The sequence below is a fragment of the Bombina bombina genome, chromosome 1 (assembly GCF_027579735.1).
Source record: "Bombina bombina isolate aBomBom1 chromosome 1, aBomBom1.pri, whole genome shotgun sequence".
Taxonomy (NCBI): domain Eukaryota; kingdom Metazoa; phylum Chordata; class Amphibia; order Anura; family Bombinatoridae; genus Bombina; species Bombina bombina.
Window position 1 is genome coordinate 171,340,440 of NC_069499.1, and position 26,715 is coordinate 171,367,154.

General features: G+C 38.6%; 1 protein-coding gene across 1 annotated transcript in view; it reads right to left on the reverse strand.

The window, feature by feature from the left end:
* The window catches only part of CAPN3 (calpain 3), a 337,900-nt gene that overhangs the window by 235,995 nt on the left and 75,190 nt on the right, over positions 1-26,715 (reverse strand). Inside the window, exons 2-4 of the mRNA XM_053697721.1 lie at positions 17,432-17,501; positions 13,079-13,197; positions 5,365-5,498 (exon numbers count right to left, since the gene is read on the reverse strand). Of these exons, the coding sequence (XP_053553696.1) occupies positions 5,365-5,498; positions 13,079-13,197; positions 17,432-17,501 (323 nt within the window). The remainder of the gene's footprint in view (positions 1-5,364; positions 5,499-13,078; positions 13,198-17,431; positions 17,502-26,715) is intronic.

The window sequence follows — 26,715 nt, forward strand, 5'->3', positions numbered from 1 at the left end:
TGGGTCCACCTCCGGAATTTATTGTGGAACTCCAGACCCTATGCTTAAAGTTGAACTACTTCAAATTTGAGAAAAGTTTCTATCTACAGCTGACCGGTACAGCCATGGGCTCCAATATGGCTCCGGCATTTGCTAACTTATTTATGGAGCACATCGAAAAAAATATCTTTAAGGTATATTAACAGACACAAGTCCTGCACTACAAGAGGTACATTGATGATATTCTCCTTATCTGGAGGGGCACTGAAGAATCCCTGATGAACTGGACCAACCACCTGAATGCACTGAATGAACCGGTAAAATTAAAGGTGTGTGCCAGCTGTCAACAGGTTGACTTCTTGGACCTCAGGATCTTCAAGGAGGGAGCAGCTCTGAGCACTACACTCTACAAAAAGAAACTGACAGAAACTCTATCCTCCATGCCTCCAGCTGACACCCACGGTCACTTATCAAAGCGATACCAAAGGCCCAAATATTTAGAGTGGTATGCAACAACACTTTGGACACACGTTGTCAACTACAACTTGATGAAATGGAACGCAAATTTGCTGCTAGAGGTTATGATAAGGGCACGATTATGTCTTCCAGACTGGCAGCAACTGGTGGTACTGGCGAGACACCATTAGACAGGGAAGTACCTACTTTTAAACCTCCAAGGACCAACTTCATCACTACCTTTACCCTTAAAACTAGGGGACTGGGTACCACTCTCAAGGAACACTGGGAAATAGTGAGTACTGATATGACACTGCCCTATATTAAGCATGATCCACCGAGAATTGAATACAGACGGGGCAGGAACTTGAGGGATATCCTAATGGTAACAGACCCCATTAGGAACTACAGCACTGACAGTGTAACTGTCTCTACATGACTTGATTCTTTCAAGTGCCCTAGCTGCACTACCTGCAACACTATGCTGCAGGGCAGCCACTTTAGGCATCCCCATAACAACCAAAGGTATGCAATCAAACACCATCTTAACTGCACCACAAAGTTTTTCATATACATGCTGAACTATATTTGTGGACTATTCTATATCGGCAAGACTGATGACAATATAAAAAAACCATATGGCTAACCATAGAAGTGCCATACGGGTGGCAATTGACAAAGGGAAAAGTGACCAGCCGGTTGCTAGGCACTTCATGGGACAGGGACATACAGTCAAGGATCTCAGATTCATGTTCATCGACCGTATACCCCCCGCTTAGGAGGGGTGGTGACAGGCACAAACTCCTACTACAGAAGGAAGCAGGATGGATCTACAAACTGGATCCCATCCACCCTAAAGGACTGAATATGGGTAACGATTGGCACTGCTTTCTATAAGTATGTTTGACCATTTTATTTTATTGTATTTCATGTTATTCTATTTTACATATATCTGTTGGGTACATACTCCCCTACCTGGGATGTTTGAACACCATACGGACTTTGGTCACTGTAAGCCTGTTTTTTGCTGTTTATCATTAGCTGTTGTCCAGGCTGGGTAACTTTATCATAGTGGCTAGCTCATAGCAGTGCTCTTACTATGTACTTATAAGTATACATTTATTATGACATTAGACCAAATTAAAGCTTAGTGGGACATAGCGTCCCACACCCCTATGACTGAGTCCACTAGCCTTATTCTGGGCCCCGCTCATTGTAGCCTTTGACTTGTTGTATATACTTATACAGATTTATAGATATTTAGTACAGCATGCACACTACAGCTTTTATAATACATCCTATATTTTTTGCCCCTGTCGCCTTTTGCAATGTGCTTCTCTCACATACTCCTTACTGTAAATGGCTCTGCTGTACGTTGTGTGTGCAGCTTATTCATTGTGTTCATTATGTGCATACATTACAGCCTGACTGTCTACTCATTATTCACATATATCTGCTGGCTACACCTTATATGGTGGTTCTTACATTGACACTTTGTACAGTCGGACTTGTCCCTTCCCTGACTACGTATTACATTTTCCCAATGACTATTCACTGTAACTGTATATCTTTCCCATTGATTGCAGCCTGTTGTGCTGACACTGTTCCACTAGGGAGTTTAAAGGTTGAACAGTATATATCTTTTCTCCTATTACAAACCACATAGAGGCGCCCCCCCCTGACCTATCAGATACCTCTGGCTCGTTGACTGACATCAGCTGGCATGACAGGACTACTTACAGCCCTCCCACACTGTTGCTCTGGTTAGTGCATTTGTATCGACACCTCTAGACACACGGTGCTGCTGTTTTGGACTGTTACTATACACGGTACGTTCTTGGGAATAGCGCTCTGCTGTGTGATCAGAGTTATAGATGTGTTAGGGGGAGATAGGCATATCTGTAATCTCCACTGATGTTGCTTTATTATGCTTAATGCTGGAAATAGGTGTAACCTTGTTTCATTGTCCTCAGTGCTACGAATATTATTAGCATGTTTATCGCATCCTGCATGGTTATTTGATCCTACTTTATGCAGTATGTTTCACTCTCCAATTGATTAAGTGCCAATTTATTTAGTGCACATTATGTTGTATTTCCTATTTCCTGCACTACTATTCCTCTGGTCAAATTACAAATTGGCATGTGTATATATTTATATTTATATCATGATGTATATTTAGATTACTGCTATGCTTTTATCATTGCTATGTAATTTCTCCCTTTTTCTTTCTTTTTTCCTTCTAGCAGCAAGTTATGTCCATGACTTTGTCTTGTAATTTGTACTTTTTAATGTTATATGTTCACTTAGATTGAGGTGGAAGTTCTGGGATAGATTGAGTACATTGTATCTGATACTAATTAACTTGTATTTGGGTGTGTATGTATTTTGGTGTAAACAGTGTATGGTTGCCTTGACAACCGCTTTTGGCGCAATTTCTGTTCACTGGGGGAGCGTCTTAGAGGGTATAAATGTTTGCTTGTCACATTTTATTGTTGGTCTGATGAAGGCGAGCTGTCCCCGAAACGTCACGTAAATAAAAGCTTCTATTGCTTATCCTTGTGCTGTCTTCTATTACCTTTATCTCTACCTGCATTTAGCACCCTGGCAACTGGACACCTGTTTGCGCGAGTGCACCAGCCTCTGTGAATATATATATATATAAAACTAAAAGAAGTCCTGACTGACTGACTGATTTATCAACTCCCACCTCAAACCGTTTAACCTAGGAACGTTAAATTTGGAAGGTACATTGTTTTTATGACGTAGGCACCCACTAAGGAAGGATTTTTGGAAATTACGTTCCTAAGGATGTGAAAAAGGGGGGTGAATTTTTTTATAAGGATACCTATATCTCAAAAAGCAAACATGTATACAGACGTGAACATTGTTTTTTAGATTCTCCTTTAAAAAATAACCAAACACTTGTTTTACCATTTCCCGAAAATGCACTTAAGGGGGGTGAAAAGGGGAGGGGTGATTTATGAGGATATCTATATCTCAAAAAAAGATGTAAGAAAAAGTAAAAATTAGAAATTTAAATCTTTATTATAAAGTAAATTTACCTACCAAATTTCTTACTCCTGACGTCAGTAGTTCTCAAGATATGGCTATCACTAAAAAAATGAATACTCTTTCTTCACGTCTGACCGTATAGTCATAATATATAATTACAATTTAATATTAAACTAATTGTAAACAGAATATTTTTCACATCTGACAGTTGCGTTATAATAAATAATTACAATTAATTAATATTACAATATTATAAACAGAATAATAATAACATATTTTAATGTGCCCCACCCACAACTTAGCTGATTGATGCCCATGTACGAGAACACTGAGAATTAACAAAATCTCACAAAGTTAATATCAGCCTGTGTGCAACCCGAATGGGCACACACGTGAGGGCACATGTTGTTGTGAGTGGTCGGGTTTTTCGCATATTTTTTATGTGCCGGACGCCCCGCCCACAACTTAGCTGATTGATGCCCATGTACAAGAAACACAGAGAATTAATGAAAACTCATGAAGTTCATAACAGCGAGTGTGCAACCCGAACATGCACACATGTGAGGGCACACTTCTTTGTGAGTGATTGTGTTTTGTCTGTCTCATTCTCTGTTTGTAATTACAACACTAAAAAGTTCCTGGATGCATTTCAAAGGAACAGCTATCTGTGTTTTGTAGCCAATACGCCCGACTAACGTCTGCAATATGCATTGCTTATTATGTTAAGACATCAACCTGTAAATTATATTTAGAAGATTTTGGACAAAAAACTCATGTTTCTTTTAAAAACAATTGTACCAAATCACAAAATCCATGTGAACGAAGCCGCGGGCAACAGCTAATATATATATATATATAATGATTATATAATACTTAATAATGTGTTTTACTATGTATTTACTGTAAATATTTTACATTCCAATAGTCTTCAAATACAGGAAAATGTTATTTTTATTTTAAGTAATGTTTTCTTATAGAAATCTACTTTCAGGTGAGGAAAGATATTTTACCAACTGAAATCAATGGGCGCGATCTGATAAAGATCGTAGTTTGCGGCGCAAGCGAGGGAACCCCCCTGCCCGCAGTTTCAGCTCGCAACTCGAGCTATCCTATATACGGCGCTGTCAGAGGCTAAAGTGCCGTAAGTCTCACAAACCAGCGATGTCCAGAAATCTGCGTAAGTACAAAATTTCTGGAGTCGCCAGTGACTTACGGCACTTTAGAAACTGCCGGCGCCTACAAAACCTGACTAAAGTATTAAATCTCCTGTACTGTCTAACACGCCTCCCAAACATAGCCCGACACGTCTAACCCTCTATCCGCTATCCCCCCTCACTATCCTAACAATAAAAAATGCATTAACCCCTAAACCGCCGCTCCCGGACCCTGCCGCCACCTAATAAAGTTATTAACCCCTAAACCGCCGCTCCCGAACCCCGCCGCCAGCTATATTAAAGTTTTTATTTTTATTTTTTGAGAATAAATTTATATTTGTGTTATGGATTATTTTTTTTCAGCAAAATGGCTGCTTTTATTTTGTCCCTCCCTCTCTAGTGACTCTTGCGTGGAGTTCCACATCTTGGGTATTGCTATCCCATACCTCACTAGCTCATGGACTCTTGCCAATTACATGAAAGAAAACATAATTACTATTCAAATAGTAACGCTTTTAAATATATAATGTATGACATGAATTAAATATTTTAGACATCACAAGTGTTACTATTTGAATAAATACATTTTATTCAAAATTTGGTCAATGAAGTATAAATATTGGCAACTACTGTAATGTCTGCATGCATATTAAAAAAGGCATATTTAAATATTATATACATTCACTGCAAAATATAAGATTATTAACTATAAATAATTTTACTACTAGAAAATTATTTAATAAGCAAAACTCCATATTACTTTGCATAGGCCTTTTCCAGAAGTGCACTCCAAAACTCATTACGCTGGGAAGACTTGGTAAACACCAGTTGGTTGTTAAACGTTGGCAAACAGTCATCAATGACCACATCAACCCAATCACCATAACGCCAGAACTGCAAGAAAAGAACAAAAATACTTAATGAGGTATTAACTGCATTCAGCAACGGTGAAGAAATGTATCCTTATTGGTTATGTACTTACAATGATGAGATTTTGCTAAATTGTATTGGATAAAACCACACCCTGCTGTACTTTACAGTCTCAACATCAAAGAAGGTAATATTTTTGCGTTTTAATTTTCTCAGACTTAGATGCCCTAACCTCAGAAACAGATTTACAATTTATTTTGTGGCTGGTTTAAGGAGAGATGTGCAGTGAAAATCTTATGAATGTTTATACTGTGTCTGCAATGAACTGTCTACTGCACTATTTCTTGTTATTATGTAATGTAAAACCTATGAAGAGGCAGTTAATAGCTGGGAAGGGGGGGGTTGAGTACTCAAGGCACTTAATATAATGAATACTCATATATTACCCCCTTACGGCATGCAACCTACCCTGTACGTCACTGGCCTTTCTATGGGGATTTCATTATGCACTATGGCCTAGATTTGGAGTTCGGCGGTAAAAGGGCTGTTAACGCTCCGCGGGCTTTTTTCTGGCCGCACCATAAAATTAACTCTGGTATCGAGAGTTCAAACAAATGCTGCGTTAGGCTCCAAAAAAGGAGCGTAGAGCATTTTTACCGCAAATACAACTCTCGATACCAGAGTTGCTTACGGACGCGGCCGGCCTCAAAAACGTGCTCGTGCACGATTCCCCCATAGGAAACAATGGGGCTGTTTGAGCTGAAAAAAAACCTAACACCTGCAAAAAAGCAGCGTTCAGCTCCTAACGCAGCCCCATTGTTTCCCATGGGGAAACACTTCCTACGTCTGCACCTAACACTCTAACATGTACCCCGAGTCTAAACACCCCTAACCTTACACTTATTAACCCCTAATCTGCCGCCCCCGCTATCGCTGACCCCTGCATATTTTTTTAAACCCCTAATCTGCCGCTCCGTAAACCGCCGCCACCTACGTTATCCCTATGTACCCCTAATCTGCTGCCCCTAACACCGCCGACCCCTATATTATATTTATTAACCCCTAACCTGCCCCCCACAACGTCGCCGACACCTGCCTACACTTATTAACCCCTAATCTGCCGAGCGGACCTGAGCGCTACTATAATAAAGTTATTAACCCCTAATCCGCCTCACTAACCCTATCATAAATAGTATTAACCCCTAATCTGCCCTCCCTAACATCGCCGACACCTACCTTCAATTATTAACCCCTAATCTTCCGAACGGAGCTCACCGCTATTCTAATAAATGGATTAACCCCTAAAGCTAAGTCTAACCCTAACACTAACACCCCCCTAAGTTAAATATAATTTAAATCTAACTAAATAAATTAACTCTTATTAAATAACTTATTTCTATTTAAAGCTAAATACTTACCTGTAAAATAAATCCTAATATAGCTACAATATAAATTATAATTATATTATAGCTATTTTAGGATTAATATTTATTTTACAGGTAACTTTGTATTTATTTTAACCAGGTACAATAGCTATTAAATAGTTAAGAACTATTTAATAGTTACCTAGTTAAAATAATAACAAATTTACCTGTAAAATAAATCCTAACCTAAGTTATAATTAAACCTAACACTACCCTATCAATAAAATAATTAAATAAACTACCTACAATTACCTAGAATTAACCTAACACTACACTATCAATAAATTAATTAAACACAATTCCTACAAATAAATACAATTAAATAAACTAGCTAAAGTACAAAAAATAAAAAAGAACTAAGTTACAGAAAATAAAAAAATATTTACAAACATAAGAAAAATATTACAACAATTTTAAACTAATTACACCTACTCTAAGCCCCCTAATAAAATAACAAAGCCCCCCAAAATAAAAAATTCCCTACCCTATTCTAAATTAAAAAAGTTACAAGCTCTTTTACCTTACCAGCCCTGAACAGGGCCCTTTGCGGGGCATGCCCCAAGGATTTCAGCTCTTTTGCCTGTAAAAAAAAACATACAATACCCCCCCCCCCCAACATTACAACCCACCACCCACATACCCCTAATCTAACCCAAACCCCCCTTAAATAAACCTAACACTAAGCCCCTGAAGATCTTCCTACCTTGTCTTCACCATCCAGGTATCACCGATCCGTCCTGGCTCCAAGATCTTCATCCAACCCAAGCGGGGGTTGGCGATCCATAATCCGGTCCAGAAGAGGCTCCAAAGTCTTCCTCCTATCCGGCAAGAAGAGGACATCCGGACCGGCAAACATCTTCTCCAAGCGGCATCTTCGATCTTCTTCGAACAGCCAATAGAATGCGAGCTCAATCTGATTGGCTGATTGGATCAGCCAATCGGATTGAACTTGATTCTGATTGGCTGATTCCATCAGCCAATCAGAAAATTCCTACCTTAATTCCGATTGGCTGATAGAATGCTATCAGCCAATCGGAATTCGAGGGACGCCATCTTGGATGACGTCCCTTAAAGGAACAGTCATTCGTCTTCAGTCGTCGGTCCGGATGGATGTTCCGCGCTGGATGTCTTCAGGATCCTGCCGCTTCGCTCCGGATGGAAGAAGATCGAAGATGCCGCTTGGAGAAGATGTTTGCCGGTCCGGATGTCCTCTTCTTGCCGGATAGGAGGAAGACTTTGGAGCCTCTTCTGGACCGGATTATGGATCGCCAACCCCCGCTTGGGTTGGATGAAGATCTTGGAGCCAGGACGGATCGGTGATACCTGGATGGTGAAGACAAGGTAGGAAGATCTTCAGGGGCTTAGTGTTAGGTTTATTTAAGGGGGGTTTGGGTTAGATTAGGGGTATGTGGGTGGTGGGTTGTAATGTTGGGGGGGGGGTATTGTATGTTTTTTTTTACAGGCAAAAGAGCTGAAATTCTTGGGGCATGCCCCGCAAAGGGCCCTGTTCAGGGCTGGTAAGGTAAAAGAGCTTGTAACTTTTTTAATTTAGAATAGGGTAGGGAATTTTTTATTTTGGGGGGCTTTGTTATTTTATTAGGGGGCTTAGAGTAGGTGTAATTAGTTTAAAATTGTTGTAATATTTTTCTTATGTTTGTAAATATTTTTTTATTTTCTGTAACTTAGTTCTTTTTTATTTTTTGTACTTTAGCTAGTTTATTTAATTGTATTTATTTGTAGGAATTGTGTTTAATTAATTTATTGATAGTGTAGTGTTAGGTTAATTGTAGGTAATTGTAGGTAGTTTATTTAATTATTTTATTGATAGGGTAGTGTTAGGTTTAATTATATCTTAGGTTAGGACTTATTTTACAGGTAATTTTGTTATTATTTTAACTAGGTAACTATTAAATAGTTCTTAACTATTTAATAGCTATTGTACCTGGTTAAAATAATTACAAAGTTGCCTGTAAAATAAATATTAATCCTAAAATATTATTTATATTGTAGCTATATTAGGATTTATTTTACAGGTAAGTATTTAGCTTTAAATAGGAATAAGTTATTTAATAAGAGTTAATTTATTTCGTTAGATAAAAATTATATTTAACTTAGGGGGGTGTTAGTGTTAGGGTTAGACTTAGCTTTAGGGGTTAATACATTTATTAGAATAGCGGTGAGCTCCGGTCGTCAGATTAGGGGTTAATAATTGAAGTTAGGTGTCGGCGATGTTAGGGAGGGCAGATTAGGGGTTAATACTATTTATGATAGGGTTAGTGAGGCGGATTAGGGGTTAATACATTTATTATAGTAGCGCTCAGGTCCGCTCGGCAGATTAGGGGTTAATAAGTGTAGGCAGGTGTCGGCGACATTGAGGGGGGCAGATTAGGGGTTAATAAATATAATATAGGGGTCGGCGATGTTAGGGGCAGCAGATTAGGGGTACATAGGGATAACGTAGGTGGCGGCGATTTGCGGTCGGAAGATTAGGGGTTAATTATTTTAAGTAGCTGGCGGCGACGTTGTGGGGGGCAAGTTAGGGTTTAATAAATGTAATACAGGGGTCGGCGGGGTTAGGGGCAGCAGATTAGGGGTACATAAATATAACGTAGGTGGCGGTCGGCAGATTAGGGGTTAAAAATTTTAATCGAGTGGCGGCGGTGTGGGGGGAGCTCGGTTTAGGGGTACATAGGTAGTTTATGGGTGTTAGTGTACTTTAGAGCACAGTAGTTAAGAGCTTTATGAACCGGCGTTAGCCAGAAAGCTCTTAACTCCTGCTATTTTCAGGCGGCTGGAGTTTTGTCGTTAGAGCTCTAACGCTCACTTCAGAAACGACTCTAAATACCAGCGTTAGAAAGATCCCATTGAAAATATAGGCTACGCAAATGGCGTAGGGGGATCTGCGGTATGGAAAAGTCGCGGCTGTAAAGTGAGCGTTAGACCCTTTAATCACTGACTCCAAATACCAGCGGGCGCCCAAAACCAGCGTTAGGAGCCTCTAACGCTGGTTTTGACGGCTACCGCCGAACTCCAAATCTAGGCCTATGTTTGGTGACCAGAAGGGTAGTGGCAGGGTATAATAGCATCATCCTGCCGCTTGTGGTGGAACTTGTGCTATTCTAAACAAGAAAACCCTTAATAGCCGTCAACGTACAGTCGGTATTGAAAAGAATCACCCCCCTTGAAAATAATCAAATTTTGTTGCTTTGCAGCCTGAAATAAAGACAGACACAGTTTTTGTTTAGCCAGTTGTAATTACTCTGTGCAACTTATAACATCCAAGTGAAAGATATAACATCAACATGTCAGGCAAAAATAAAGACAATTCAAAAACAGATTGACTGAGTTGGATAAAGGATCATCCCCTCTTAAAATTACTTATACACTCAGTCAGGTGTAGCTAATCACCATCTCAACGGCACAAACAAAACCATTTGACCTTCAACTGTGATCAGGTGTGGGTATATTGATTAGCTCAGCATGAAAAGAGCTTTCCTGGAGGATCTCAGTCCCTTGTAGTGCAACTGAAGCAAACAATCAACTTTGAGTGGCAAGGCACTGTCAAAAGATCTCCGGACAAAGTTGAGGACAGGCACAAGTCAGGAGATGGATACAAGAAAATATCAAAGGCTGTATCAATGCCTAGAAGCACAGTGAAGTCTATTATTAAGAAGTGGAAGGTATTTGGTACAACACAGACCCTCTCTGGATCAGGACGTCGCTCCAACTGGATGAAAGAGCTAGGAGGAAACTGGTCAGAGAGGCTACAAAGAGGCCCACAGCAACTATGAAGCAATCGCAGGAATTTATGACAAAGAGTGGTCATTGTGTGCATGTGACAACAATATCATGAATTCTCCACAAATGTGGCTTGTATGGGAGGGTTGCAAGAAAAAAAGCCATTCCTCAAGAAAGGCCACATGCACTTACGACTGAGCTTTGCCATAACACATCTAGGAAATTCTTATGCCACATGGAAAAAGGTGTTATGGTCACAAGAGACTAAAATTGAATAATTTGGCCAAATTATATGTCTGAATGAAATCCAATACAGCTCACCATCCAAATAACACAATACCTACAGTAAAGCATGGAGGTAGTAATATCCTGTAATGGAGGTGTTTCTCTGCAGCAGGCACTGAAGCACTTGTCAGGATAGAAGGAATAATGGATGGGGCAAAATACTGTCAAATTCTTGAGGAAAATCTGCTGCCCTCTGCCAGGAAGTTGTCAATGGGAAGAAGGTTTACCTTCCAACATGAAAATGACCCAAAACACACAGCAAAAATGACCACACAGTGGTTGAAGGAGAAACATTTGAATGCTCTTGCATGGCCTTGTCAAAGCCCAGATGTAAACCCCACTGAATATCTGTGGCATGACTTGAAAACTGCAGTCCACAAATGGTCACCATCAAATGTAACGGAACTGGAGCAGTTCTGCAAAGAAGAGTGGGCAAATATTGCACAGTTTAGATGTGCAAAGTTAGTATAGACATATCCCAACAGACTAAAGGCTGTAATTAAAGCAAAAGGTGGTTCAACAAAATATTGACACAAGGGAGTGATACTTTTTCCAAATCAGTGATTCTGTTTTTGAATTGAATTTGTGCCTGACATGTTGGTGTTATATCTTTCACTTGGATGTTATAAGTTGCACTGAGATAAACAAAAACTCTGTCTTTATTTCAGGCTGCAAAGCAAAAAAAAAAAAATTGATTATTTTCAAGGGGGGGGGGGGGATTCTTTTAAATACCCACTGTACATTGTATGTCGCAGTCATTAAGGGGTTACAGCACATGCATGAATAAAAGTTAATATATCTAATTCTCATATATTATAGCACATATATGAATCACTAAACTTACAAAGCAAACTTACAAATCATGCAGCATGTTTGTGTGTGTGGTTCATATGTACAAAAAAATGGATTTGATTACCCTTATACCCCCTCAAAAAATGTGAAACTTTAGCTGCTAATGAAGAATGAATAGTCCTTGGTACGATTATGCAGTTTTTCCAGATGATCTTCATGCAGTATTGAGGAGCAGAGTTTAGGATCTGAATTTTCATAAAGCTAGTACAGAAATTAATTTCTCTGTTTTTTTTTAAAAAATTTTTTATGTACAAATGAGAACTCTGACAGTAAAATCATTATTTAGCATTTAATTAGTATTATTAGTTATTAATGTTACATATTTTGATCTTAATATTAACTATATAATCACAAAACTACTCAAAATACATAAAAAATCTGCTCATATTTCACTTTTTCTGGGAGGCGCTTATCTATTTTTTTTAACAGTATTCATATATATGTTCAGCCATTTCTTTATGGATATATATTTTTTGGTTTTCTCTAAATTATAATAAACAATGTCTTTTGTTTGCAAACAATATATGGTAAAAATGTTAATTGATCTTTTTTTTATTCTATGGCACTTTGCACTTTACAAACAAACTTAAAATCTTAATCAAAATGTGCTCTTATGTTTGAATATAGCATTTCTGTAATTACAATGCTAATCAAGAGATTCTTCTTGAAATCACAGTAGTACATATCTGTTAGTTCTGCTCACTGGTTTCAATGTTTCTATCAACCCTCAAAAACTACAGATGATTCCACCCATGTAGGAAACAGTCATAATTTCAAAAGTTATTCAAGTCAGTTCTAGGGATTTGTAGATGAGTAAATCATGGTAGAAATGTATCACAATTTGTATTTGAATGTATATTATTAAAGGGACAATATAAACCTTAGTCATCTCTTTCTGGCCAGTTTAAAATGGCTGTAAAGCTCCACCAACTGATGACATCATGATCTGGGCTGTATATTGCTTTCAATCACAAAAGGCTCACTAGTTAGATTCAACAGACTGTCAATGCTATTCAGCAGAATGCATAGATGCAGCCCAGATTGTGATGTCATCAGTGGGTGGAGCTTGGCAGCCATTTCAAACTGTCCAGAAACAATATTCATTTTAAAATAACTTTTTTACTGTTACTGCTGCATGCTATAGAAAGAGGTGCAGGAGACTACATGCAGCTTAATCTAATGTAAGACTTTAAAATGACTAAGGTGTAGACTGTCCCTTTAATGTTATACAATTATGACTCTATTAGCATTCATCACTTTTTCCATATGTGTTCATTAATTATAAAAATGCCAATAAATAAGCACCTGAAAATGAAATATCCCAGCATAATTATCTGTGAAATTTTGCTCTGGAGGTATAACACGAAAAAGTAGTTTTTCATGGAGAGTTAAACAAGCGATAGCTGCCAAAAACCAGCAGTCTCCTGAAAAAAAAAGAAATTAAGTCATAAGAAAGAGATACAAAGTATTATGTAACTAAAATCCCATTTTATCATAATAATTAAATATATATATATATATATATATATATATATATATATATATTAAAGCAAATGAAATAATAAATTGTAAGATAAATTATAAACTGAAGAGTAAATTATGAATTTGTGCTAAATACCTATTTGCATATGTATTTTTTATTTTTCGTTAAAGGAACAGTGTACTGTAAAATTGATTTCTCCTTAATGTGTTTCCAATCACCTGTTCTACCAGCTGCAGAGTTTATAATGTATGGGAAATTGTTCCTTTAGGTATTATTTTGTATATGAAATAGTTATTTCTGCTAACTGAAACCACAAACCAATACAGTGAGCTGATCTTGAAGGGAGAGAATACCTCATGGTCTTATCTGTAATTTACACAAAGGATTCCTCATCTTCTTTATTAATGTTAAAGGGACATTTGTAATCCTTGCTCAGTTATTATACAGTGTCCCCAGGAGGTTTTTTTCTCCATGCAGGCAAAAATTATATTGTTTTGAAGAACTGGCCATTTTAAAATGGTGCCTTATGCCTCCTACTCATGATGTCACTATTTCCCTGGCTTTGTGGATATGGTTCTGGGCTTAGTGTTGTGCGCAATGAGTCACGCTCATGAACAGTTTTTTACACATGCACATTTGCAAATTCAGGGCTCATTTCTAACTCCGGTGTTGTGATAGATCACATTGAAGGGCAAATTGCATGGTACTGTCTGTCCGAGATCTCCCCAAACGTGTTGCCAAAATAAGAAATGCTAACTTCGGCTTCTGTCACGCAGGCTGCCCCTAGTGCATACACTTGTAAGTATGGACTACTTGTTGCTAGCACTATTCTGATACTATACTGATAGATAACAGAACTAGTGACATAAGTTAGCATTTCTTATTTTAGGCAACACGTTTGAAGAGATCTTAGACAGTGCCAGGCAATTTGCCCTGCAATGGGATCTATCACAACACCGGAGTTAGAAATGAGCCCTCAACCTGCAATATGCGAAACACTGTGCACAAACGTGACTCATCATGCATGACACAAAGCCCAGAACCATATCCACAAGGCCAGGGAAATAGTGACATCACGAGTAGAAAGAATAAGGCGGCCATTTTAAAACGGCCAGTGCTTCAAAACAAAATCATTTTTGCCTGCATGAAGGAAAAAAAGCTCCGGGGGATAGTGTTAGTCTGTATAATAAATGAGCAACATTATTTGTAGTGTTGACTGTCCCTTTAACTCAAAAGTCAATACTTACAGCCTAATATTCAAAACCTCGCTGCTGAGGCAGATATTCTAAGAAATCTCATTGGTACAATGAGACCCTTAAACATTTTTTAGAAAACACAAATTTTATCTTGAGAAATGTTCATGTTTCTATGTAGTGTTCTTCATGTGAAACAGCGACTCCTACATTACAATACAAGGTCTAAAAAAAATTCCAAAGATTTTGCGTGAATTCTCTCCATGCCGGCGAGGACAATGTAAAATTTAGCAAGAACAATGTAAAATTAACATTTTAGTACTACTCTGTGACAGCCCTCTATTGGGGGTATTTTTTTTTTTAACTAAACCTTATTTGCATGTTTTTTTTTTTTTTTTTAAATCAGAATTTAAGTTCAGCAATGTTTAGTATGGGAGGGGATATAATAGGGAAAATCAGCTATTTCAAATAAGAAAATAAAGGCAAAGGAGCTATTTGTAAACAATTTAATACATTCCATCAGGTAAAAAATATAATTGAGAACTCATTAAAAGGGAGAAAATATTAGAGTAAACTGTCCCTTCTACAAGTCACAGCACTTCATAAAATTATATGTTGTTAAATTATATATTTGAAGGATTTAACATAGTACATAGTAGATGAGGTTGAAAAAAGACCGAAGTCCATCGAGTTCAACCTATACAAATCTAAAATATATACAAAAAGCTCCAGTTAAACTTAAATAATCCCACTAAAAGGTGACCCATTTAATACTAGCAATCATATCCATGAGTTTATAGACAGAAATGTATCCAAATAATTTTAAAATGTATCTAGGGTATTGGCATTCACTACCTCCTTTGGTAATGAGTTCCACAATTTAATTGCTCTTACAGTGAAAAAACATTTCCGTTGCAGGAGATTAAATCTCCTTTCCTCCAACCTTAAATTGTAACCTCTGGTCACAAACAATTTTCTTGGAATAAACAGCGCTTCTGCCATCTCTGTATATGGGCCTTGAATATATTTATATAAAGTAATCATGTCACCTCTTAAGCGCCTTTTTTCTAAAGAAAACAGACCTTTTAAAGGTCTTTAAATACTTTCTCTTTCAGCCATAGTGTGAGTTTGCTTGGCATTTTATGGAGAAACCATATCATTTATTGATAAATGTACTTAACTAAAGCCTTAGTTTTTCATAATAAATGTGTCAGTAGTAAGTCTTGTTTAAAGGGACATTCCAGCCATAATTGGAATCCACAAGGATGCATTTCAGTTTTGAATAGAAACATTTTTTCAATATACATGGATTAGCAAGCATGTTTCTAATAAAAGCTATAGCTGTTTCAAAAGTGTATTTAAGTATGCACCGTGCACCAGCATTTTAAACACAGCCTTGCTAAGAGAGCCTAAGTTGCTTGTGCCATCTGGTAATGATTAAATTTGTTAATTGCTGACATGAAACAAGCCCCACTGGTGCTCTGAGCAGCTGCAGTATTTAAAATGCTGGTGCACTGAGAATATCTAGCTATGCTTCACGTGCACATGCAGAGAAAAATGTTAACACTAAAACAGTGATAACTTTTACTAGATACATTTCTGAAAATACATTGTATATTGCAAATATGTTTCTATTCAAGGATGTAATTCATCTATATGCATTTAAATTTTGTCCCTTTAACGGTACTGGGCAGTTACACTGGTATATAATTGATACAGATAATAGTAATATTTTAGTTTGTCTGGGTACAGATGCTCCCTAATAGGTTTTTAATTGGGATTAGCTGTAAGCAGTCACTTATCTCAATTTGTCACTAAATAATAGTAATTTAAATGTGATACATCTGCAAACATTGGGACAGGCTATTACAGAGCTATGTTTTTTTAATAGCATCTAAATTTATATTTGAAATATTTTGAAATCAAGACAGATAAAGCAAAACAAAATAACAATAAATCAGGGTGATCAATAGTCCTTGTAAAAAGAACAATATGCCAATAAATTTCAAACAGGAGAGAACTGGCAAAAATTCATCTTGGAGAGCAATAACATTTTACATGCACAAAATCCAATGACCCACTCTTGTCTAAGTATTGATTTTATATGGGGATTTAGAACTAATCTGTGGCATTTGTCATAATTATTCCTATGAACAACCCTCCTCTAATTCACAGGGTGCAGCTTTACCAAAAAATAACAAGCACACATTGTTTGTAGGGGATTCTTTCCTAGAATTAATACTGAACACCCTGAGGTTCTCTGGCAAAAAGAAAGTAAAAGAGTGAAATCTACCTTACCATAAATCATAAGAGCTTGTAAGCCTGAAGACATAAATAATTTTGTCCTGTATGCACATTCAGATTAATTAAATTTGTCTAAACTAATTTGGCAAATAATAATACAGGATACATTAAAAATGTTTGAATTAAAAAAAAACATATTTGTTTAAAAAATGTTTTACATGGATATGAGATATGAGACCCCAAAATTTCTTAGAGCATACAATTTTTTTTTTTAAAAAAAAGTTTATTTGTTGAAGAAATACCTAGGTAGCTGTCTGAAGCACTACATGGCAGGAAATAATGCTGCCACCTAGTACTCCAGACACGTGCATGTTCCCGAGCACACATCTCTGCTTTTCAACAAAAAGATACCAAAGGAACAAAGAAAATGTGATTTTACAAGTAAATTAGAAACTTGTTTAAAATTGCATGTTATATATGAATCATGAAAGGAAAATGTGGGGTTTCATATATCTTTAAGGCACTGTGCTTATAATACAATTTTTCCTAAAATAGTGTCAACAACTAGAAACATATCGTCCCCATTCTATTTTTAATCACATTTGAGCATAAAAGTATATAATATGCCAGATGTTGAAGATGTATTACACTATGGTATAATCTTAGCAGTAACCAATGTAAATTGTAATAAATCAAATATATAAATTATAATTAAATAACATAATAATATATAAATACCTAAATCTCCTTGGCAGATGTCAGTTCTGTTTGCGCCACCTATGATAAACTGGGGATTTTCACATATTTCCTGAAAGGAATCAATAGAAACATCATATTAAATACATACATAGTGGCAGTATATTTTTATTTGGCTTCTAAGATTATAGATCCCTATCTATTATAACTATGTTATATATATATATACAATTCATTCAATGACAGAATTTTCCTTGTATAACTTGCTACTTGGACATCAAATGTTAAAATTTTATAAAAATATTTAAAATTTTTAAATATATGTAAATATTGCCAGTGGATCATGTAACGTACAGCTCCTTCCAGCAGCGTATTTTGGGTTTGTGCTGTCCTAGCCACTGAGAAATCTGCTGCCCCCCAAACTTCCCACCTCCACTCATTATAGCTCATATTTATTTCAAATATGTTTCTCATAAATGTACTGAGAATTTAATTATTCAATCATTCCAAACAGTTGCACAGAAAAGCATGTAAAAGCTTTTGTCAACCCCCTTTAAACCAGTTATAAACCATTTGTATCCCATGGTGCACATAAAAGTGGCAAGACACCATGAAACCAAGCTGTTCTACAAAATTTGCTAGCCCCCTAAAATTCTGCTGCCCTAGGCACAGGCCTAGCTGGCCTAGGCTAAACTACTCCCCTTGCTCCTTTACATAATGAACAGGTATAAATGCAATTTTATACCAAACTTGGAATATGTTCACCTTTTAACAGGTTGTCTAAACAATAGCGATAGCAGTAATGTGACAAATGCGGTATTGGTCAGTTTGTATACTGGTTGAAGTTGGTGTACATGGCTTGAAGACCTGGATATTTGACCTTACAATAGTTAAAGGAATGCAGCAAAATGCCGACTAGAAAAATATCACATGACCATCTCTATGTAAAAAAGTAAAATATTAAACCTCAAAAATTGTAGGTGTTAGGTGAGCAGTTATTCTTCAGCTACTCTTTGTATGGTAATCTGCATGGTAAAAAGAACAACCATTCAGCATAATCAGTGCTGAGTAGACATGTGCATGGCGAAAAAATTTGGTTCGGTTTGGATCGATTCGGATTTTTTCGAATTTCGGTTCGTAGCGATTCGAATTCGGAAAAATTTGAATCAATTCGGTTCGGATTTGTTTCGGATTCATTCGGATTCGAATAAATTCGGTTCGGATTTGTTTCGGATTCATTCGGATTCGAATAAATTCGGCTGGATTCGGTTCGATTCGGTTCGGTTCGGAAATTCGGAATTTCAGTAAGTGTTAGGTGGGATTAGACTAGTATTATGTACTGTACATTAACCTAATATACTGTACAATACTAGTGTAATCCATGGCCATCCGAATCTACCGAATAAATCCAAATAAATCCGAAGTTATTCGAATTTATTCGGTAAATTCGGCACTATTTTAATTCGGAGATTCGGTTCGATCCGAATCTCCGAATTTGCCGAATTTCCGAATCGAACCGAACCGAATCGCACATGTCTAGTGCTGAGTTCACACTTTGCTTTACTTTGATCTCTTGGGATTTCCCCATAATCTTTATGGCAAAATTTCATCAACTGAGAAGAAAAGTAATCTGTGGACATCCTGGCTGCATGTTTAAAGTCTCTTTACAATGGATAAAATGTTTTGCTTTTTTACAAAGAGATTTTTTTTTATTCAGCTTTTTATAGATATGTTTTTATACTGAAAACCCCCCACATGTAGACAGGTAAGAAAAGCCAATAGAAACAGGCAAACATTCGTTTTCCAGAGGTTCAAGAAGTAGACGTTAAAAAGACAAAAATCCGTGTAAAAGCTTTTTGTCTGAAATGTCGCCATGAAAGGTATAGGGGGAGCTTTCATGCCACAAATACTTTTGAAAAGCTTTTAATTGATGGACTATCATGAACATTTGTTGGAAACTGACGTTCTATTTATAACTAACACCGGAAGATAATCCACTATAAATACTATATAACAATATTCCAAATAAACTGTAGTGCTCAATATTCTAGATTCATGGAGGCCTATTTAACAAAGGTCTGTCGAGCCTGATCCGACAGTGCGGATCAGGTCCAACAGACCTTGCTGAATGCGGAGAGCAATACGCTCTCCGTATTCAGCATTGCACCAGCAGCTCTTGTTAGCTGCTGGTGCAACACCGTCCTCTGCAGAGTCGTGGCCAATCAGCTGTCAGCATGGAGGTGTCAATCAACCCGATCGTACTTGATCGGGTTGAATTGTGGCGATCTCTGTCCGCCTGCTCTAAGCTGGCGAACAGGGTTATATAGCAGCGGTCTTTAGACTCGCCAGAAACACGGGCCCTCAAGTTCCATTCGGAGCTTGATAAATGGGCCTCAGACTTCATTTGCTGGAGTCTGTTATGAGACTCACAATATAATATATCTGATTGTTGCGGGTTGAATTTCAACCATTAAAGAATACCAATATATATTTCTCCTGTTAAGTGTAGTCAGTCCACGGGTCATCCATTACTTATGGGATTATAACTCCTCCCTAACAGGAAGTGCAAGAGGATCACCCAAGCAGAGCTGCTATATAGCTCCTCCCCTCTACGTCATACCCAGTCATTCTCTTGCACCTAACTAATAGATAGGACGTGTGAGAGGACTATGGTTGTTAAACTTAGTTTTTATTTCTTCAATCAAAAGTTTGTTATTTTAAAAAGCACCGGAGTGTGTTGTTTTTTCTCAGGCAGCATTAGAAGAAGAATCTACCTGAGTTTGTGTATGATCTTAGCGGACGTAACTAAGATCCATTTGCTGTTCTCGGCCATTCTGAGGAGCGAGGTAACTTCAGAACAGGGGACAGCGGGCAGGGTTCACCTGCAAGGAGGTATGTTGCAGTATATTATTTTCTAAGGAATGGAATTGACTGAGAAAATACTGCTAATACCGATGTAATGTAAGTACAGTCTTAAATGCAGTAGTAGCAACTGGTATCAGGCTGATATGTATGTATGTTGGCACTGAAGTATTTCTGGGGAATGGCACTTCACTAAGAAAATACTGTATACATATAACTTATAGCCTTTTCTGCAGTGAAAGCGACTAGCAACAGGCTTTTTAATAACATTTCATATATTTATATTTAAAACGTTTACTGGCATGTTAATCGTTTTTTTCTCTGAGGTACTTGGTGAAAAGTTTTATGGGCATTATTTTTCCACATGGCTGTCGTTTGTTTTGAATAAAATCAGTTTACTGAGCTTCCCCACTGTTGTATTATGAGTGGGAGGGGCCTATTTTGGCGCTTTACTGCGCAGTAGAAATTCAGTCACAAGTCTTCCTTGTTCTCCCTGCATGATCCAGGACGTCTCTACAGAGCTCAGGGGTCTCCAAAACTAGTTTTGAGGGAGGTAATCACTCACAGCAGACCTGTGAGACTGTGCTTTGACTGTGATAAAAACGTATATATTTTTATTTGTTATCCGTTTTTTGGTATTAAGGGGTTAATCATCCATTTGCTAGTGGGTGCAATCCTTTGCTAAATTAATGCATTTAATGTAAAAATTTGGTTATTATAACTAATCCGGTTCATTGTTATTTCAACTGTGACAGTTTTGTGTGCTTCTTAAAGGCACAGTAACGTTTTTTATATTGCTTGTAAATTTATTTGAAAAGTATTTTCCAAGTTTGCTAGTCTAATTGCTAGTTTGTTTAAACATGTCTGACACAGAGGAATCTCTTTGTGCAATATGTTCAAAGGCCAATGTGGAGCCCAATAGAAATTTGTGTACTAATTGCATTGATGCTACTTTAAGTAAAAGCCAATCTGTACATGTCAAGAAAATTTCACCAGACAACGAGGGGGAAGTTATGCCGACTAACTCTCCTCACGTGTCAGTACCTGCATCTCCCGCTCAGGAGGTGCGTAATATTGTGGCGCCAAGTACATCAGGGCGGCCCTTACAAATCACTTTGCAAGACATGGCTAATGTTATGACTGAAGTTTTATCTAAATTGCCAGAACTTAGGGGTAAACGCGACCACTCTGGGGTGAGAACAGAGTGCGCTGATAATACTAGGGCCATGTCTGATACTGCGTCACAATTTGCAGAACATGAAGACGGAGAGCTTCATTCTGTGGGTGACGGATCTGATCCAAATAAACTGGATTCAGACATTTCAAATTTTAAATTTAAGCTTGAGAACCTCCGTGTGTTACTAGGGGAGGTATTAGCGGCTCTGAATGATTGTAACACGGTTGCAATCCCAGAGAAAATATGTAGGCTGGATAAATATTTTGCGGTACCGACGTGTACTGACGTTTTTCCTATACCTAAAAGGCTTACAGAAATTGTTAATAAGGAGTGGGATAGACCCGGTGTGCCTTTCTCACCCCCTCCTATATTTAGAAAAATGTTTCCAATAGACGCCACCACACGGGACTTATGGCAGACGGTCCCTAAGGTGGAGGGAGCAGTTTCTACTTTAGCTAAGCGTACCACTATCCCGGTGGAGGATAGCTGTGCTTTTTCAGATCCAATGGATAAAAAGTTAGAGGGTTACCTTAAGAAAATGTTTGTTCAACAAGGTTTTATATTGCAACCCCTTGCATGCATTGCGCCTGTCACGGCTGCGGCGGCATTCTGGTTTGAGTCTCTGGAAGAGACCATTAGCTCAGCTACGTTGGATGAGATTACAGACAAGCTTAGAGTCCTTAAGCTAGCTAATTCATTTATTTCTGATGCCGTAGTACATTTAACTAAGCTTACGGCTAAGAACTCCGGATTCGCCATTCAGGCGCGCAGAGCGCTGTGGCTTAAATCCTGGTCAGCTGATGTGACTTCTAAATCTAAATTGCTTAACATACCTTTCAAGGGGCAGACATTATTCGGGCCCGGTTTGAAAGAAATTATCGCTGACATTACTGGAGGTAAGGGCCATGCCCTGCCTCAAGACAGAGCCAAACCAAGGGCTAGACAGTCTAATTTTCGTGCCTTTCGTAACTTCAAGGCAGGAGCAGCATCAACTTCCTCTGCTCCAAAACAGGAAGGAACTGTTGCTCGCTACAGACAGGGCTGGAAACCTAACCAGACCTGGAACAAGGGCAAGCAGGCCAGAAAACCTGCTGCTGCCCCTAAGACAGCATGAAGTGAGGGCCCCCAATCCGGAAACGGATCTAGTGGGGGGCAGACTTTCTCTCTTCGCCCAGGCTTGGGCAAGAGATGTCCAGGATCCCTGGGCGTTAGAGATCATATCTCAGGGATATCTTCTGGACTTCAAAGCTTCTCCTCCAAAAGGAAGATTTCATCTTTCAAGGTTGTCAACAAACCAGATAAAGAAAGAGGCGTTTCTACGCTGTGTACAAGATCTTTTACTAATGGGAGTGATCCACCCGGTTCCGCGGTCGGAACACGGACAAGGGTTTTACTCAAATCTGTTTGTGGTTCCCAAGAAAGAAGGAACCTTCAGACCAATCTTGGATTTAAAGATCCTAAACAAATTCCTAAGAGTTCCATCGTTCAAAATGGAAACTATTCGGACAATCTTACCCATGATCCAAAAGGGTCAGTACATGACCACAGTGGATTTAAAGGATGCCTACCTTCACATACCGATTCACAAAGATCATTACCGGTACCTAAGGTTTGCCTTCCTAGACAGGCATTACCAGTTTGTAGCTCTTCCCTTCGGGTTAGCTACTGCTCCAAGAATCTTCACAAAGGTTCTGGGTTCTCTTCTGGCGGTACTAAGACCGCGAGGAATATCGGTAGCTCCGTACCTAGACGACATTCTGATACAAGCGTCAAGTTTCCAAGCTGCCAAGTCTCATACAGAGTTAGTACTGGCATTTCTAAGGTCACATGGGTGGAAGGTGAACGAAGAAAAGAGTTCTCTATTGCCACTCACAAGAGTTCCCTTCTTAGGGACTCTTATAGATTCGGTAGAAATGAAAATTTACCTGACAGAGGACAGGTTAACAAAACTCCTAAATGCTTGCCGTGTCCTTCATTCCATTCCACACCCGTCAGTGGCTCAATGCATGGAGGTAATCGGCTTAATGGTAGCGGCAATGGACATAGTTCCCTTTGCACGCCTGCATCTCAGACCACTGCAATTGTGCATGCTAAGTCAGTGGAATGGGGATTACTCAGATTTGTCCCCTATGCTGAATCTGGATCAAGAGACCAGAAATTCTCTTCTATGGTGGCTCTCTCGGCCACATCTGTCCAAGGGGATGCCCTTCAGCAGACCAGATTGGACGATTGTAACAACAGACGCCAGCCTGCTAGGTTGGGGCGCTGTCTGGAATTCCCTGAAGACTCAGGGATCATGGACTCAGGAGGAGAGTCTCCTTCCCATAAACATTCTGGAATTAAGAGCAGTTTTCAATGCCCTTCTAGCTTGGCCTCAGCTAGCAACTCTGAGGTTCATCAGGTTTCAGTCGGACAACATCACGACTGTGGCTTACATCAACCATCAAGGAGGGACAAGGAGTTCCCTAGCGATGATGGAAGTCTCAAAGATAATTCACTGGGCAGAGTCTCACTCTTGCCACCTATCAGCGATCCACATCCCAGGCGTGGAGAACTGGGAGGCGGATTTTTTAAGTCACCAGACTTTCCATCCGGGGGAGTGGGAACTTCATCCGGAGGTCTTTGCCCAAATACTTCGGCATTGGGGCAAACCAGATCTGGATCTCATGGCGTCTCGCCAGAACGCCAAGCTTCCTTGTTACGGGTCCAGATCCAGGGATCCGGGAGCGGTTCTGATAGATGCTGTGACAGCACCTTGGGCCTTCAAGATGGCTTATGTGTTTCCACCCTTCCCGATGCTTCCTCGATTGATTGCCAGGATCAAACAGGAGAGAGCATCGGTGATTCTAATAGCGCCTGCGTGGCCACGCAGGACCTGGTATGCAGATCTAGTGGACATGTCATCCTGTCCACCTTGGTCTCTGCCTCTGAGACAGGACCTTCTAATTCAGGGTCCTTTCAAACATCAAAATCTAATTTCTCTGAGGCTGACTGCATGGAGATTGAACGCTTAATTTTATCAAAGCGTGGATTTTCGGAGTCAGTAATTGATACCTTAATACAGGCTAGGAAACCTGTTACCAGGAAAATTTACCATAAAATATGGCGTAAATACTTACATTGGTGTGAATCCAAGAGTTACTCATGGAGTAAGGTTAGGATTCCTAGGATATTGTCTTTTCTGCAAGAAGGTTTAGAAAAGGGTTTATCTGCTAGTTCTTTAAAGGGACAGATCTCAGCTCTGTCCATCCTTTTACACAAACGTCTGTCAGAAGTTCCAGACGTTCAGGCTTTTTGTCAGGCTTTGGCCAGGATTAAGCCTGTGTTTAGGACTGTTGCTCCGCCGTGGAGCTTAAACTTAGTTCTTAACGTTTTACAGGGTGTTCCGTTTGAACCCCTTCATTCCATTGATATCAAGCTGTTATCTTGGAAAGTTCTGTTTTTAATGGCTATTTCCTCGGCTCGAAGAGTCTCTGAGTTATCGGCCTTACATTGTGATTCTCCTTATCTGGTTTTTCATTCAGACAAGGTAGTTCTGCGTACTAAACCTGGGTTCTTACCTAAGGTAGTCACTAACAGGAATATCAATCAAGAGATTGTTGTTCCATCATTGTGCCCTAACCCTTCTTCAAAGAAGGAACGACTTCTACACAATCTGGACGTAGTCCGTGCCCTGAAATTTTATTTACAGGCATCTAAAGATTTTCGCCAAACTTCTTCCCTGTTTGTCGTTTATTCTGGACAGAGGAGAGGTCAAAAAGCTTCTGCTACCTCTCTCTCTTTCTGGCTTCGTAGCATAATACGTTTAGCCTATGAGACTGCTGGACAGCAGCCTCCTGAAAGGATTACAGCTCATTCTACGAGAGCTGTGGCTTCCACTTGGGCCTTTAAGAATGAGGCCTCTGTTGAACAGATTTGCAAGGCTGCAACTTGGTCTTCACTTCACACTTTTTCCAAATTTTACAAATTTGACACTTTTGCTTCTTCAGAGGCTGTTTTTGGGAGAAAGGTTCTTCAGGCAGTGGTTCCTTCTGTGTAAAGATCCTGCCTGTCCCTCCCGTCATCCGTGTACTTTTAGCTTTGGTATTGGTATCCCATAAGTAATGGATGACCCGTGGACTGACTACACTTAACAGGAGAAAACAAAATTTATGCTTACCTGATAAATTCCTTTCTCCTGTAGTGTAGTCAGTCCACGGCCCGCCCTGTTTTTTATGGCAGGTCTAAATTTTAAATTAAACTCCAGTCACCACTGCACCCTATAGTTTCTCCTTTCTCGTTTGGTTTCGGTCGAATGACTGGGTATGACGTAGAGGGGAGGAGCTATATAGCAGCTCTGCTTGGGTGATCCTCTTGCACTTCCTGTTAGGGAGGAGTTATAATCCCATAAGTAATGGATGACCCGTGGACTGACTACACTACAGGAGAAAGGAATTTATCAGGTAAGCATAAATTTTGTTTTTTAAATACGTTTTTATTTATTAATAAGCAGATGGCAAGACAATCACCATTACAAGTCACAAGCACAATATAGCACATATATAAATAGACATTTTTCACAGTTACTCCCCAAGAGAGTTGCAAATTAGAAATATAGAGATATAAATCATCATTAATAAAATTATAAGTAGGAGTAGAAAGCAGAATTCAATAACAAATAGCAACCTCAGTAATCTTGTACCAAACTGCTTTGTGTTTAAAGGGACAAAATGACACTTTCATGATTCAGATAGGGCATGCGATTTTAAACAACTTTCTAATTCAGGGCTAGATTACAAGTGGAGTGCTAAATTATCGTGCACCTGCAAACTAGATCTCTGGTTAATTTTATAAATGTGCCCCAAATGTCCCCAAAATACAGTGTAGTATGTTTTATTAAACAATAAAGATAGAACAGCAACATCTTTATTTTTTAATAAAATTCCTGCACTAGGCTGTATTTTCGGGATAAAAATGATGGAAGTAGGGTGTTTACATTGCAGTCTATGGGAAGGAACTATGTGTTCCCTGTAAATATATATGTATATGCTGACATACATATATATTTATGTGTTAATATGTGTATATACACATATTAACACATAAATATATATGTATATAATCATATACAAACTGTATATATTTCAAATTTCTGCCATTGCTGCACTACTTACCCCCTTCGCTGCTCTGAAGTTCTGATGCCATCTCTGGCAAGACTAGCGTGCGTTAGTATTACACAGTGGAGCGCAAATATCGCTTTTATGAAAGTGCTATTTAGCACTCCACTAGTAGTCTGTCCCATACTGTT